The following is a 17,485-nucleotide window of genomic DNA, read 5'->3' as shown; positions in this document are numbered from 1 at the left end:
TTTTAACTGGAAAGTGTGTAGCCCCTTCCTATTGAGTTGTATCCCTTCCCACTTTCTTCTTATATCAATTTCTATGAGGGATGCAGTTCTGCCTCTAGCAAAAAAAAGCAGGTTTACAAAGAGCCCCTCCTTAAATCCACTTTATTTATTTTTTTAATCCGCGGTGGTGCAAAACTACAACAACAAAAACCCTGATAAGTGAACACATAAAAGGTGCATGTGAACACACACAAAAAAGTGCACTTAATGGTGTGCTTTGTAAACCCCCCCAAAGGAGTAGGACCTCTTCCCTGATCCCCAGGGCGCAAGGCTCCTGACAGGGACAAAGGGTTTCCAATGGTCTGCCTAGCCAGAAGGCATGGCAGACCCCGTTCTTCTGGGCAGCCAAAGCCGCACCCGAATATTAGGTCGAGGAGCTCTCTCGAAGAGAGACCCCCCCCCCCCCCGGGACAGAGGAGGAAGGAACTAGAAGGCCACACATCCTCCCCCTAGACTTCAGGGCAAGCCCGAGGACTCACACCCTCCATCCTAGTGAGAAGAAAACACACACACATAAGTGAAAGGTGACAAATGTGGGAGAAAATAAATAAGTAGCCGTGCACGGTGCACTGGCTGGGCCCTGAGGCCTGGTAAAAAAAAATGCCCTGGACTTTAGCCAAAAGGCCTAGCCCTAGAAGGCGCAGTGCAGAAAATATGTTTGGAGATTGTGACCATGTGTCGGTTCACACATTGGGGTCCCACACCCAAGTGTTACTAAGAGCACCTCTGGGTGACCACTCCCAGAGGGCAGAGACACTGCGGACTCTCTGCCTTCCCAGCCCATGGCCAGACATGGTAGCACGTCAAATCAGGAGGTAATGGACCCTTCCAGCTTTCTCGTGGTAAACTTACTACCAACCCCCAATTACGCTCAGGCACTCCGGTTTCAGTTCCTGCCGATACTAACCTTCCAGGTCCCCATCACTCCAGCAGGTTTGCATAGCCGCCACCCAACCTTGGTCAGGCTCACATGACAGCACAGCGCCCCCACTGGATCACTGATAAGAACAGATACTACACTTGATCTTAGCCAAAAGGCCACTTGTGGCCCAGAAGAGTGCCCTTGTAGATCCATTAGTGCCCAGCAGAGTACACCCTTACATCTATGTGTGCCAGCAGAATCCCTTTTTACATATACTGTATGTGTGCCCAGCAAACACCCCATTACATAAATATATGCTCATTAGAGCCACCCTGACACCCATGTGTGCTCAGCAGAGTCCCTCCTTACCATTCAAATAGCAGAGAAGCAGAGTGAAAGCCCAGAAGGTAAGCTGACCTGGATGGAGGACACCTGGTCATTCTGTAATTTCTGAGTCCAGGATGAACACATCAGTGGTTGCTAGTGTAGCACCCTACAGATAGGTGCTAGGTAAATTATAGTGGGCTTTGGCTGCCTAACAGCAGGGCCATGATTTCAGCTGGACTGTCATGTCTCCCAGGTGTGTCTGCTGAAAGGGGAGTCTCCCCACTGGCTCCATGAGAGGATTCTCATTGGACAGTGGAGGAAACCCAATCAGAGACACATTCAGGCCTGTATCTACCCCTGAAGACAGATTCTGCCGCAGAGGATTCTGGAAGTGGGTATACGTTTTGAGGGAACGCATGACGCAGCGTCTTTGGCGGGAAGCAGAGTCCCAGGAGGGAGAGTACAGCTGTCTCTCCTCCTGTCAGAAGGATCGGGAGTCTCGGTTTGCTGCCTGAGGGTCGCAGAGTGAGCTGAGCTGGGCTGCAGAAGGGATCCGTTGTGCCGAGGACCAGTGGAGGAAGAGGGGTTCAGTTCTAGGAAAACCTTCCAAGGTCATGAGTACTGTGAACTGCCCCAAGGGGTCTGCCTAGTGTAGAGGGGACCACTCCAGTGAAGGTCCCAGGGATCCAGGAGTCAGCTAGCTGTGAAAGGGGGTGCCTAGTCAGAAGGACCCTGAAGTGTTAGAGGGGGTACCTAGTCAGAGGACCCTGAAGTGTTAAAGGGGGCACCAGTGGTTGGGCCCTGAAGAGTCAGTGTGCAGTGTACAGAGTTAAGAGTTGCAGCAGCACAAGCAGTGACAAGGAGCTACCTCAGTCAGTGAAGGGCTGGAGGGAGCTGTTCAGTGACTTTTGAGCTAAATCTAGTATCAGGAGTCAAGTGTTCTACAGTCCTGGATCTTAAGTTAACAAACGAGTTCCAGCACAAGTTCAGTTTCACAGTAACTGTAAGCGCCAGGAAACATTGGCCGGCATTCAGCTGGCGCCAAGACAGAGCCATGGGGCATTTTTCTGTATAGTGTCCCAGTCAAACCTAGTTGAGCCAGAGGAGTATCCCACTCATTGCCTTCTCCCATCCCCTAAATACAATAAACACAACAAACCAAAGATGCCGGAATGGTCATTGTCTCAGTTCTCACACCTGGGTTCACAACTTAAATGTGTTGGAAGTGTCTCCGGTAACAATGGCAAACCCACCTCAGGCCCAAGGCCTGGAAATATTGCTACAGTAGGACACTGGCAGTCCTGGAAACAAACCATGACAGAGGGAAGGTGGACTAGGGACGGGGGGAAGGCCATGGTTGGCTGTCAGTGGATGCATAGGTCTCTGTAATACGATACTGTACACAGGCCGGTGTAACGTTAGAAAACCATACCCCGTGAGAAATCCATACCCACGTCACTTCCTGTCAGGAACAGCTGATTAGCGTAGCAGTGCGCATGCTCACAGCCCCGGATATGTCATTGAACAGCTGAGGAGCTGACTAGTGCGCATGTACGGAGGGTATGGATTTTTCACGGCAGTGTGTGTAACGTTACACCGCATCAGCTGTTGCGGCGGTTACATTAAAACAGCTCGTCAGCAATATGAGTCATCTCCGCTCCTACCCCTGTCACTTCCCTGATCTGGGCTAGTAAATATAAAAGCGGCGGCGGGTGTATGAAAAGATAAATGACGGAGATCTCGGCTCCAAGATTTATCTTTTCATACACCCGCTGCCGCTTTTATATTTACTAGCCCAGATCAGGGAAGTGACAGGGATAAGAGCGGAGATGATTGATGTTGCAGTTGAGCTGTTTTAATGTAACCGCCGCAACAGCTGATGCGGTGTAACATTACACACACTGCCGTGAAAAATCCATACCCTCCGAGCATGCGCACTAGTCAGCTCCTCAGCTGTTCAATGACGTAGGTGCTGACGTAGGTGCACCGGAAGTGACGAGGGTATGGATTTTTTACGGGTATGGTTTTTTCACGGAACACTGGCACGTCCATAGCAAGCCAGGGTATTTTCACAGAGAGTTGCTTTATGCCCCCAAAAATCTTGCAGATAGCCGGGTGTAGCCTGTGTGTCGTAGTTTGGAGACCCCTGCTCTAAACAACGGGAACAGCTGAAGATGTGTAATTTATCAACAAATGCAATCTTATTTTCCAATATGTTTAAAGGACAGCACAACTGAGAAAAAAACTAAAGAAAGAAAGAAAAGAAAAAGCAACAAGCTTTAAGCCACAATATTTCTCTCCGCCTTGGCGAGAGTGGAGATGACCCCATCTATAAGGATATACAGTACATACACACACAGCACAAGGCCGTGTTCATTATATTAGCCTCAGAACCTGTGTGATTAATATGTGTCTTGGTTTAACGGGATGAGGTGGCAACCCTAATCACAAGGCCGTGTTCACACTACGAAACGTTTCTCAAGGCTTCTGGTCCTCTGAGCTCCACAAGGTGGTGTTCTCACTTCTACCCAGACATAGGGTCGCTATGGAAGACAGGAAGTGATGTTAGGGGTCAGAGGTGAGTCGGGAGGAAGTAGCGAGGAGACATTGCTGGAAGTGGCAGCAGAGGAGGTAATAAGATATAATTTTATATTTATACCAAGTAACCTCCCGTCATGTCCGTCCTCTTCCTCCATAGTCACTGTGATGTCTTTTACCTTCAGCAGATGATGATACACACATATATAGTGTGGAAACCTAGATTATTCCCTTCAGGTTCAGAACATTCCCCCACTTATGGGACCAGAACATTCTCTTCATTTTAGAGATCTGCAGAGGATAGAAGCTTTGTTAGAAATAAAGGTGAATGGTAAGAGGATTCCGGACACCAAAAAAAATCATAAACAAATATGTCTGTGTGTAATTCCACTGGGGGTCGTTCTTCCATGATAGAAACCCTCATATTATCCCCCATACATCCCCATCCTATTATTGTACAACCAGTGCAGTCCAGATAATTCTCTCATCAATTATTGGGCTACAGGAAACCTGTATAGATCACATGACCAATGAGGATGGAGGAGGACCAGAGACACATGACTGAGAGGTTATTACGCCTCACCCTGGAGATCATCTACCTGCTAACCGGAGAGGTGAGGGGGATTCTAGGAGATCACATGACATAACTCTTATCTCTATTAATAATACACAGACCTGACCGGAGATGTGAGGAGGATTCTGGGAGGTCACATGACATCATTCTTATCTCTATTAATAAAACACTGACCTGACCGGAGAGGTAAGGAGGATTCTGGGAGATCACATGACATCACACTTATCTCTATTAATAAAACACAAACCTGACCGGAGAGGTGAGGAGGATTCTGGGAGGTCACATGACATCACTCTTATCTCTATTAATAAAACACAGACCTGACCGGAGAGGTGAGGAGGATTCTGGGATTCTAACATGATATTCCTATTGGTTCCCCAATACAGAGATTTCCTCTTCTGAAGTCAGGTGATCATATGACCATCACAGTGCCTCCATGTGACTCCCTAAAACCTGAGAGACACAACATGCAGAAGATTCTAGAAGTCACCAAGAAGATGATGGAGCTGCTGACAGGAGAGGTGAGCGGTGCTGGGAATTCTGGGACATTATCCAGTAACAGACAAGGGATGTGTCTGGATGGTGACTGTATCATTGTGTGTGTCAGGTTCCTATAAGGTGTCAGGATGTCACTGTCTATTTCTCCATGGAGGAGTGGGAGTATTTAGAAGGACACAAGGATTTCTACAAGGACGTCATGATGGAGAATCAGCCGCCCCTCACATCACCGGGTAAGAGGAGACTTTATTGTAAAGGAGAGAGCAGTACGGAGGCTCCACCTAGATCCCCCATCATCTGATAAACACATAGAAACAATGTATTCAGTCAGTGTGTGTGTTTCCTACAGATGGATCCAGTAATGGGAACCCACCAGAGAGATGTCCCCGTCCTCTGTATTCCCGGGATTCCACACAGGAAGGTCACACCATCCCTCACCATCATCAGGTAGATGATTGACAATCATTATCAGTTAAAATTTTTAGACACGCATGTTTGTTACAATCTATGTCAATATCTATTCAGAGTGGAAACCTTGGCGATAACATAGATGTTAAAAAAGATTATAAAGAGGAGAATGAGAATTATGGTGTGATAGAGAATCTCTCTGAGGGACACAAGGCTCGCTACATTGACATCATGATGGAATCACCCAGTAACAGAAACCCACCAGAGAGATGTCCCCGTCCTCTGTATTCCCGGGATTCCACCCAGGAAGATCACACCATCCCTCAACATCATCAGGTAGATGATTATTAACTATTGCCATTCATGATTTATACGCAAACATTTTTGCTACAATGATTGTTTTATTATATATTCAGAGTGGAAACGTCTGTAATTTTAATATTGGTATCAAGGAAGAGTATAAAGAGGAGGATGAGGTGTATAATGCGACTGAAGAGGTTTCAGACGAACCCAAAGATATGATGGAGCCATCTAGTATGGAAAACCCACCAGAGAGATGTCCCCGTCCTCTGTATTCCCGGGATTCCACACAGGAAGGTCACACCATCCCTCACCATCATCAGGTAGGTGGAGTTGAGGGTCGGGAACATAAAGTGATTGAATACTCTGACATGTGGAGACGATGTGTGGACTCTACAAGATGATATTTTCTATGTGATCTCACATCATAAATACTTCTATGTTACAGATGTTATTTTCTGCCATTCTGTTGGTTTAGGGTGAAGATCTGATGAACATGAAAGTTGAGGGTGAAGTAGAAGAGACGTATGTGAGGGATGATCAGCACTCTACGGAGGAGGCTGGAATGACGAGGACATTTATAGAGGAGGACACTCCTACAGAGATCAGCACAGGTGACTCCTAATATATTCTTCTCTTATCTACTCTGTTACTGCACACTGATTGGTCCAGAGTAGGGCTGGAGCTGAGTGATATCAGCCAATAATAGGTTGATAATGGTCCCCTCCCTGTACTGATACCCGTCCTGTGGTTCAGCTGGCAGTATTAGGTTGTGTGTCACTCCTATTTACAGTAGCACAGATATGAGTACACAGATTGAGTCTTTCTTAGGTTGGTCCCTCTTCTTCTAGCAGTAAGCCCCCTCCATATGTCTATCACCAGAAGCCCAAGCCTATGGTCATATATTCTGTTCTAAAGGGTCTGCAAGTCTGAACTTTGAAGCTCTTGTTAATCTGAGATCACATGACCCAGTGCCTAGGCTTGTGGTTGTGTAAAGAGCATGGACCTCCCAGTCCCCATTGGTTCCTGCTCTTCTGACAAGGCTGTGTAAATGTAGAAGGGATCTGGGAGGAGGACCAAAGGACCTTTGACTGAAGAGGGGAAGAGTCCCAGCTGGTTGGGACATCCACAGAGAACATCTGCTCACTCATATCTACCTGATCCAGATGGAATCTTGATGGAAGTGAACTAACCCTCTCAGATATATTGATGATGTTTTTATATTTTTCCAGAACACGCCATGGAGAAACCCTCAAAGGATCGTCTCACTTTATCTCCAGGTTGTAGAATGGAAGATGAGGACATCACAGGAGATTGTGGAGGAGAAAAGACAATGACCTCCACTATGGATGGTGGACTTCACAGTGTGGATAGACCATGGAGTCCCTCTGACTCTGAGCAACCTTGTACTGTGAGGGAAGGTTCCGGAAGTCAGGGGGAGGAGACATTTTCCTGTCCTGAATGTGGGGAAAGTTTTCGCTCTGAACTAAGTGTTTTCTTACATCAGAGATCTCACACAGGTGAGAAACAAAATTCCTGTTGTGAGTGTGGGAGATGTTTTCCTCGTAAATCAGAACTCATCATACATTACAGATGTCACACGGGAGAAAAGCCGTATTCCTGTGCTGAGTGTGGGAAAAGTTTTTCACAGAAGAACAATCTTTCCAGACATCAGAGATTACATACTGGGGAGAAGCCGTATGCCTGCCCTGACTGTGATAAATGTTATCCACAGAAATCAGAACTTGTTATTCATCAAAAATCTCACACGGGGGAGTGGCCATTTTCCTGCCCTGAGTGCGGGAAATTTTTTGCAAGGAGGACTTATCTTTCCAGACATCAGAGATTACACACAGGCGAGAAGCCTTACACCTGCCCTGAGTGCGGGAAATGTTTATCAGATAAGACCAGTCTTTCAAGACATCAGAAACTGCACACGGGTGAGAAGCCCTATTCCTGCCCTGAGTGTGGGAAATGTTATACACAGAAAACAGAACTTGTTATACATCAGAGATCTCACACAGGAGAGAGGCCGTTTTCCTGCCCTGAGTGCGGGAGAAGTTTTTCACATAATTCCAATCTTACCAAACATCGTAGACTGCACATGGGTTAGAAGCAGTAGTCCTGTCCTGAGTGTGGAGAGTTTTTTTTCATGAAAGTCTACCTTACTGAACATCAGATATACCACACACACAAGAAACGCTTTTTCCCTGCCCTGAGAGTGGGAAATGTTATCCATGGAAATCAATTGGGAGAAATAGTGCCTCATCATTGATGCCATTGGAAGAAATAGTGCCACATCAGTGGTGTCATTGTGAGGAATAGTGCCCCATCAATGATGTCATTGGGCAGTATAGTGCCCATTTGTGGGTGTCATTGGGGAAAAAGTGCCCCATCATTGGTGTCATTGAGGAATAAGTGCCCCATCATTGGTGTCATTGGGAGAAATAGTGCCCCATCATTGCTGTCATTGGGTGGTATAGTGCCCCATCATTTGTGTCTTTGGGAGGAATATTGCCCCATCATTGGTAATAGTGGACGGAATTATCATTGGTGTCAGTGGGAGGAATAGTGCCCCATCATTGGTAATAGTAGAAGGAATCATCATTGGTATCAGTGGGAGGAATAGTGTCCCATCATTGGTGTCAGTGGGAGGAATAGGGCCCCATCATTGGTGTCATTGGGATGAATAGTGCCCCATCATTGGTATCAGTGGGAGGAATAGTGCCCCATCATTGGTGTCTTCGGGATGAATAGTGCCCCATCATTGGTATCAGTGGGAGGAATAGTGCCCCATCATTAATGTCAGTGGGAGGAATAGTGCCCCATCATTGGTGTCAGTGGGAGGAATAGTGCCCCATCATTGGTATCAGTGGGAGGAATAGTGTCCCATCATTGGTGTCAGTGGGAGGAATAGTGCCCTATAATTGGTAATAGTGGACGGAATTATCATTGGTGTCAGTGGGAGGAATAGTGCCCCATCATTGGTGTCAGTGGGAGGAATGGTGCCCCATCATTGGTGTCAGTGGGAGGAATAGTGTCCCATCATTGGTGTCAGTGGAAGGAATAGTGCCCCATCATTGGTAATAGAAGACGGAATTATCATTGGTGTCAGTGGGAGGAATAGTGCCCCATCATTGGTGTCAGTAGGAGGAATTGTGCCCCATCATTGGTATCAGTGGGAGGAATAGTGCCCCATCATTGGTGTCATTGGGAGGAATGGTGCCCCATCATTGGTGTCAGTGGGAGGAATAGTGCGCCATCATTGGTATCAGTGGAAGGAATAGTGCCTCATCATTGGTATCAGTGGAAGGAATAGTGCCCCATCCTGGGTGTCGTTGGGAGGAAAAGTGCCCCATCATTGGTGTCAGTGGAAGAAATTGTGCTCCATTGTTGGTGTCATTGGGAACAATTGTGCTGCTTTGTTCGGGACAGTGGGAGGAATTATGCCCCATCAGTGGTGTCAGTGGATGATATAGCGCCCCAAGGGCCGGATAAAAGAAAGCAAAGGGCCGCAGTTTGGAGACCATTGTACTACATGATAGAAATCGGGAGTAGTATGGCCCTGTACATAAAAGGTGATCCGCCCCTCCCCCGTCCCGGGATAGTATATCTTTTCTACCCTCATCACAGTACTGTATTGTGCAGACCCGAAGCAGAGAATGTATTTTTCTTTCTGTCATGTAATATTCTCTGTCCATCCATCTTTCCGGAGCCTAAATCAGCCAGGATGAGCTGATAAATTAGATCAGGTTGGATAAGGCATGTATTTATTTCCCTACCAAGGCCACCACTCCAGGAGGAAGGTATGGAAGACTAGACTCGTGCTAAACAGAATGTGTTGATCTTCCTCCAATGAATGTGTATATGTGACTTTTTATTGTGTGCGTTATGTAGATCAACCAAGAACCAGGACATTAATTTCTTCCAAATTTCGGTAAGCCATCTCCATGATGTTTCTATTGCTCAGCCAAGAGATTTCAATAAACGACTTGAGTTTTGTGGAGTTCTTACTCACAAGCCTTTCTCTTTCTCTGTGTGTCTTCGTTGGGTTGCCTCAATGTTGATCTAGTTTTGGAGGAAATGTGCCACCTTATGGCCCGTACACACGATCTGAAAATCGGACGAAAATTAACGCTTGTGAAAGGATCGAACGATAATCGGATCGTTAGTACACAGCTTACGAGAGGCGATCACGACAGTTCACCCGATATTATCCGGTCGTGCAAGCATAAAAATTTTGATCGTATTATAACACATCGTACGATAATCGTATTATCAGTATGTTGTTCGTCCGAAAAAAATGGTGAGCAGTAGACCGCGCATGAGCAGTAGACATCATTTTCCCCTCACACGCTACAGCGTGGTTACGCATACCGGAAGCTAAGAATTATCGTCCGAGAAAATTCGTATCGTGAGTAACCTCTCCCGTTAAGCGAACATTATTGAGAGCTGCTAGAATACAAAAAATAACGGATGGAACGTCGCCCGATTTTCGGATCGTGTGTACTGGGCATTAGGGGTTCTTTGAGAGGACCACTTCTCATTGAGAAGTTCCTCCATACAGGTGAGGTGATGAAGAGCAGAACATAGACATATGGGGGACTCATGGGGCTACAGAAATGGACCTTCAGCATCTTCTTCCCTTCTTAAATGGATCATACACCAAGTATTATTTAATTATACTTAATAATTAGTTAATAATTATTGATTATCTTGGGTTGCCTCTGTTCCGATATGGTTTTGGAGGAAATGTGTAAATGCGGCATCCTAAGCAGCGGCAATACAGTTATTTCCATCACGTAATATTCTCTGTCAAACCACCCTTCGTAAGCCTAAATTGACCCTAATCAGCCTAATAGAAGGATCCCATCTATGAGTAAGTGTCACATATCTGGTTGGAGGCCATAGTGACGAGAGGCCTTCCCTTGAGGCTGGATCTGGTGGTGAAGGTAAAAAAGTGGGAGGTGAGGACAGGGAATGCCAGGATCAAAGAAGCATGGGTGCCATATAGGTTGTTCTGCTGAAAGCTGCTTCACAAAGTGTCCAGCAAGGTGGAACTCAGACAGATGGTCAGGAGTGACGGCAGGGACACATGGAACTTCTATGGCAGAGCAGGTCCAAGTGGTGTTTTGGCACCCGTATTCTGACACTGCTTGTTACAAAACTGAGATCCTGGGACAGGAAGTGAGAGTATACCTCCTGGGAACGCCCCATAGGCGTAGGTAAGCTTTGTTAACTTTTGTTAACCCTTTTTCTGCTGGATCAGGCTAGCAGAGCAGGATCAGGCTAGCAGAGCAGGAGCAAGATCAGGCTAGCAGAGCAGGACTGGAGAGGTGTAGTCAAGATCTGAGTTGGAGGATCAAGCTCCTAGCATAGGCAGGAAGAGAGCCAGGATCATGCACAGGAATTAGGAAGAGCAGGTAGAAGAGTGGTCAAGAGGCAAGCTAGAGTTATACATGAATGTCAGAGGCAAATCCTTTACAAAACAAGGGGTCTGAATGAGGGGTCAGGGTCAGGCAGCATGGAAGTTCCAGAGGCAGGCCAAGGGAACAAGGAATCAAGAGAACACAGGAACAAGGAGCACGGGTCAGCTAAAGATCATCCAGCAATCCTCTGTTACTGCTTCTTTCGTTAAATAGGGAGGTTGGTGCCAGATATGGAATTGGTTAGAGGCCGAAGTGATGAGAAGATTTCCCTTTGTGGTAAGCTCTAAACACCCCCGGAGGTGAGGACAGGGATTGCTAGGCTTAAAAAACCTTGGGTGCCATTTAGGTTGAGAGCTGCATCAAGAAGTGTCCAGCAAAGGGTAACTCAGGCAGATGGTCAGGAGGGACGCATGGAACATCTACAGCGGAGCAGGTCTAAAGCCCCATACACACGAGAAGAAATTTGGCCGGGAAATGTTGTCCGACGACCGATCTGACGATTTTCGGATTGTTAGTATGGTGCTTTCGACAGCCGACTCCGACTTTTCGGCTGACAAAATCCTGGTGTACAGGCATTACAATTTTTGTCCTCCGTCAAAACACGTCCGATTTTCGTCTCATTAGTACAGATTTCGATGGAGAAAAATCTTATGAGCAAGACTGGGCATGTTCAGAGATGAAAGAATGCATAGAACGCAATCCAACACATGACATCACTTCTGAAGTAGAATTCTGTCATGCGGGAAAATTTGTGTGCAGTCTAGAGCACATTCCAACCAACAGACACCACTCTGGACAAAAGACGGACGAGAGGTCGGCGGAAATTTGTTGCGTGTGTACGAGGCTTAAGTGGTGTGGTAGCACTTGTGTCAGGAACAGGATCAAATAGCAGAGCAGGACTGGGGAGGAACAGTCAAGATCTGAGCTGCAGTCACAGAGGATCAAGCAGGAAGCGAGGCAGGAACGTAGTCAGGAACAGAGCCAAGGTCATGCACAAGAATCAAGAGGAGCAGGCAAAATAGTGGTCAGGTGGCAAGCCAGAGTCATACATGGGTGGTCAGAAGACCTTTACACGTATAGTTTTGGAGGAAAAAAGGTAAACGTGCCACCTTAGTTGTTGTGTGTGAGGACCACTTCTCATTGAGAAGCTCCTCTAAACAGGTGAGGTCATGAAGAGCAGAAGATGGACATCTGGGAGGACTCCCGGGGCTACAGAAATGGACCTTCAACAGCTTCTTCCCCTCTTCACTGGATTATACACCGATCAGCTGTTACTTTCTGACCACTGACAGGTAGATTGAATAACACTGATTATCTTGTGACAATGCCACCTGAAAGTGGGTGGGATATGTTAGGCAGCAAGTGAACATGTTGTCCCTGATGATGATGATGTGTTGAAAGCAGAAAAAATAGGCAAGTGTAATGCCTCGTACACACGTTCAGATAATCGGACGACTTATCGTTCGCATTTTGTTGCATGATACTAAAATCGAATTCAACAATGCGTACAAACCGCATGATTATGGTCGTACGATTCGGGAAAAGCTTCCTGGTTGCTTAGCTACGTATCAGATGGTGCAAAACAAAAACAATGGCAGCCAGGCTTTTTCCGTGCTATTTTAGTGTTTCTGATCATGCGCGGTCTTTGTCGATCAATTTTTAGCGAACTCATAGTGTGCTGATGAAACGATTGTTGTTCGCGGGGCTATCGTACGACAGAAGTTTTCCTGTTTGTCCCTTCGGATTTTGTTGGACCAACTGTCGTGATCGGCTGTCGAAAGCTGTGTACTAACGATCAGATTATCGTGCGATCAGGTCGCAAGCGAGTTTTATCGTACGATTATCGGAACGTGTGTACGGGGCATTAGGATTTCAGAGACTCTGATGAGGGACAAATTGTAATGTCTAAAAGACTGGGTCAGAGCAACACTTGTGGGATGTTCCCGAACTGCAGTGGTCAGGACCGACCAAAAGTGGTCCAAGGAAGGAAAACCATCCAAATCGGTGGCCATACCAGTTACAGTGTCCCTGGTCACCGTCACTCCATTCACAGTGTCCCTGATAACTGCCCACTCTTTTGTTCTTCCTTTCTTTAGCCCCCTGTATTTCCAAGCCAGTGAACGTGGCATTCCTGGGTCATGACTGGGTCAGAGCATCTCCAAAACTGCAGCTCTTGTGGGATGTTCCTGATCTGTAGTGGGCAGGTGTTCCGTGAAAAATCCATACCCGTGAGAAAACCATACCCTCGTCACTTCCGGTTCCGCTACGGAGGGTATGGATTTCTCACGGTAGTTAAACTTGCGGCGGGTATATTAAAACACTTCGGGTGCAACATAAATCATGTCCTCTCCTATCGCTGTAACTTCCCTCATCTCCGGTAATAAATATAAAAGCGGATCACGGAGCTGCGATCGCCGTCACATTTACGTCTCATACACCCGCCGCCGCTTTTATATTTATTACCGGAGATGAGGGATGTTACAGCGATAGGAGAGGACATGATTTATGTTGCACCCGAAGTGTTTTAATGTACCCGCCGCAAGCATTAAATTTCACAGAGTGCCGTGAGTTTTTCCTAACCTCTGAGCATGCGCACTTCTCAAATTCTTTGATTGTCAATTAGGTATCCGGGGCTCTGAGCATGCGCACTGCTGCGCTGCTCAGCTGTTTCCCACAGGAAGTGACGAGGGTATGGTTTCTCCACGGGGTATGGAATTCTAACGTTACAGGACCGACCAAAAGTGTTTCAAGGAAGGAGAACCAGCCAAACAATAACAGGGTCGTAGGCACTGATGGAGGTGGGGAGAAATGCTCATTGATGGAGGTGGGAGTGGGAGGGGGAGGGGGAGGGGGCGGAGGTGACCCCAGAGGGAGGTGTGCTGGATGTTCAGGTTTTACTCCAGAGTCCCTCTGGGCTCCAATCACCACTGAGACCTGAGATTGTATCCTCTATGAGATGTCTATAGGGGGTGTGGCTTTATGGTTTCCAGCAGATCTCCTGCAGTCTATTAGCATCTATTTCCTTTTTCAGCAGATCTCCTGCAAACTATTAGCATCAATTTCCTTTTTTTTCAGCAGATCTCCCGCAGACTATTAGCAACTATTTCCTTTTCAGCAGATCTCCCGCAGACTATTAGCAACTATTTCCTTTTCAGCAGATCCCCTGCAGACTATTAGCACCTCTTTCCTTTCTCAGCAGATCTCCTGCAGACTATTACCATCTATTTCCTTTTTTTTCAGCAGATCTCCCGCAGACTATTAGCAACTATTTCCTTTTCAGCAGATCTCCTGCAGACTATTAGCATCTATTTCATTTTTTTCCCCAGTAGATCTCCTGCAGACTATTAGCATCTATTTCCCTTTATCAGCGGATCTCCTGCAGACTATTAGCATCTATTTCCTTTTATCAGCGGATCTCCTGCAGACTATTAACATCTATTTCCTTTTCCAGCAGATCTCCTGTAGACTATTAGCATCAATTTCCTTTTTTTTTCAGCAGATCTCCCGCAGACTATTAGCAACTATTTCATTTTCAGCAGGTCTCCTGCAGACTATTAGCACCTCTTTCATTTTTCCAGCAGATCTCCTGCAGACTATTAGCATCAATTTCCCTTTTTTTCAGCAGATCTCCCGCAGACTATTAGCATCTATTTCCTTTTCAGCAGATCTCCTGCAGACTATTAGCATCTATTTCATTTTTCCAGCCGATCTCCTGCAGACTATTAGCAACTATTTCCTTTTCAGCAGATCTCCTGCAGATTATTAGCATCTATTTCATTTTCCAGCAGATGTCCTGCAGACTATTAGCATCTATTTCATTTTTCCAGCAGATGTCCTGCAGACTATTAGCATATATTTCCTTTTTTTCCCCAGCAGATCTCCTGCAGACTATTTGCATATTTTTCATTTTCCAGCAGATCTCCTGCAGACTATTAGCATCTATTTCTTTTTCAGCAGATCTCCTGCAGACTATTAGCATCTATTTCCTTTTCAGCAGATCTCCTGCAGACTATTAGCATCTATTTCATTTTTCCAGCAGATGTCCTGCAGACTATTAGCATATATTTCCTTTTTTTCCCCAGCAGATCTCCTGCAGACTATTAGCATATTTTTCATTTTCCAGCAGATCTCCTGCAGACTATTACCGTCTATTATTTTTTTTCCTAATGAGCTGCTATTTCATATAAACTATGAGGAATGAGGAATGACCCCATTACAGCCCCCCTGGCTGTAATGGGGTCAGCCAGGGGGGGCTGTAATGGGGTCATTCCTCATAGTTTATATTAAATAGCAGCTAATAATCTGCGGGAGATCTGCTGAAAAAAAAAAAAAAGGAAATTGATGCTAATAGTCTGCAGGAGATCTGCAGACAAGGCAAGACCCAGCTAGCCCACCCAGATTTCGAACATAGGCCCAACCCCCCTACTAAGTTGTCAGAACAATGCCCAGCTAGCCCACTCCTCCATCAACCCCATGCTCAGCTAGGCCACCCAGCTTTCAAGCCAAGGCCCAGTTAGCCCACTCATTGATCAAGGTTAGACAGAGATAGCTCAACCAGCTTTCAACCCAGCGCCCAGCTGTCAGGCAAAGCCCAGCTAGCCCAATTATCTGTCAATCCAAGGCTCTTTGCTTGGTGCGAATACAGGCACTTTAACCCCGTAGATTACTCTGTATCCCACAATTTGGCCTTCTTACAATCGGGACTTGACCAAAATTTGGCTTCATGTACTCTTAAGGGACAGGTTTCGCCCTTGTCCAGTTTATTCCAAATTTCTATTTCTCTGGCTTCGATTTACCTTGCAAAAACAGTTATCCAAGATGTATCCTGGATCGGACCCTCATTACAGCCCCCCGTGCTTCCTTAAGATTTTATTTTGGTCCTCTCCGCCCTGTAGAAACCACACTTTGATCCCGTTAGGGAACTCCCCTTGACCTGTCCTGGAAAGTAGCCTTCTTGGTGACTATCACATCTGTCAGACATATCTTTGACAAGGCAAGACCCAGCTAGCCCACCCAGATTTTGAACATAGGTCCAACTCCCCTACTAAAGTGGGGTACACACTAGTAGAAAATCTGCCGAAAATTCCCACCCGATGTGAAATCGTCCGATTTTCACCTAGTGTGTACACAACTTTCAGCAGCCGATGCCGACATTTTCAACGAAAAAAAAACGGAGGGACAAACACCAAATTTTTTTCGTCCGTCCCCAGACGATTTTCGCTTAATGTGTATGCAGTACGTCCGTGAAAAATCGGATACGAAAGACCGCGCATGATCTGAAGTTGCTGACAACCCAGAAGTCTAGGAACAAATGTGCCAAAAAAAAAGAAAAATCGGACGAGACATTTCGTGAACATTTATGCACTGCCGACTAAAAACGGTAATGAACGCTGAGAAGACAGAGAAAAAAATGGGAGGATATTTTGTCCGATTTTCGTCAAGTGTGTACGGCCCTTAAGATGTCAAGACAATGCCCAGCTAGCCCACTCCACCATCAACCCCATGCTCAGCTAGCCCACTCCACCATCAACCCCATGCTCAGCTAGCCCACCCAGCTTTCAAGCCAGACCCTCATTACACCCCCCCCCCCTCCCCATGCTTCTTTAGAATCTAATTTTGATCCTCTGTCCTGTAGACACAACACTTTGATCCCATTAGGGAACTCCTCTTGACCTGTCCTGGAAAGTAGCCTTCTGGAAAGTAGCCTTCTTGGTGACTATCACATCTGTCAGACATATCCTTGACAAGGCAAGACCCAGCTAGTCCACTCAGATTTCGAACATAGGCCAAGCTCCGGCCCCTACTGAGTTGACAGGACAATGCCCAGCTAGCCCACTCCACCATCAACCCCATGCTCAGCTAGCTCATCCAGCTTTCAAGCCAGACCCTCAGTACCCTAGGGAACTCCCCTTGACCTGTCCCGGAAAGTAGCCTTCTTGGTCACTATCACATCTGTCAGACGTATCTTTGACAAGGCAAAGCCCAGCTAGCCCACTCAGATTTCGAACATAGGCCAAGCTCCGGCCCCTACTGAGTTGACAGGACAATGCCCAGCTAGCCCAATCCACCATCAACCCCATGCTCAGCTAGCTCATCCAGCTTTCAAGCCAGACCCTCAGTACCCTAGGGAACTCCCCTTGACCTGTCCCGGAAAGTAGCCTTCTTGGTCACTATCACATCTGTCAGACGTATCTTTGACAAGGCCCAGCTAGTCCACTCAGATTTCGAACATGGGTCAAGCTCCCCTACTAAGTTGACAGGACAAAGCCCAGCTAGCCCACTCCACCATCAACCCCATGCTCAGCTAGCTCACCCAGCTTTTAAGCCAGACCCTCATTACAACCCCCTCCCCGTGCTTCTTAAGAATCTTGTTTTGATCCTTTCTGTCCTGTATAAACAACACATTGATCCCGTTAGGGATTTCCCCTTGACCTGTCCTGGAAAGTAGCCTTCTTGGTAACTATTACAGTACATCTGGCAGATGTGTTACTGAGTTAGCAGCTCTCTATT

General features: G+C 46.5%; 2 protein-coding genes across 2 annotated transcripts in view; both read left to right on the top strand.

Annotated features, from left to right (window-relative positions):
- LOC309564458 (uncharacterized protein) overlaps nt 1-7,728 on the top strand; it is a 1,566,033-nt gene extending 1,558,305 nt beyond the window's left edge. Inside the window, exon 19 of the mRNA XM_082269088.1 lies at nt 6,784-7,728. Within this exon, the coding sequence (XP_082125214.1) occupies nt 6,784-7,659 (876 nt within the window). The 3' untranslated portion in view covers nt 7,660-7,728. The remainder of the gene's footprint in view (nt 1-6,783) is intronic.
- The window catches only part of LOC309562915 (uncharacterized protein), a 523,709-nt gene that overhangs the window by 106,925 nt on the left and 399,299 nt on the right, over nt 1-17,485 (top strand). The window lies entirely within an intron of this gene.

Source organism: Pelophylax lessonae, assembly GCF_965119305.1.
Source record: "Pelophylax lessonae genome assembly, chromosome: 9".
Lineage (NCBI taxonomy): Eukaryota > Metazoa > Chordata > Amphibia > Anura > Ranidae > Pelophylax > Pelophylax lessonae.
This window is presented reverse-complemented; position numbering and strand designations above follow the sequence as displayed.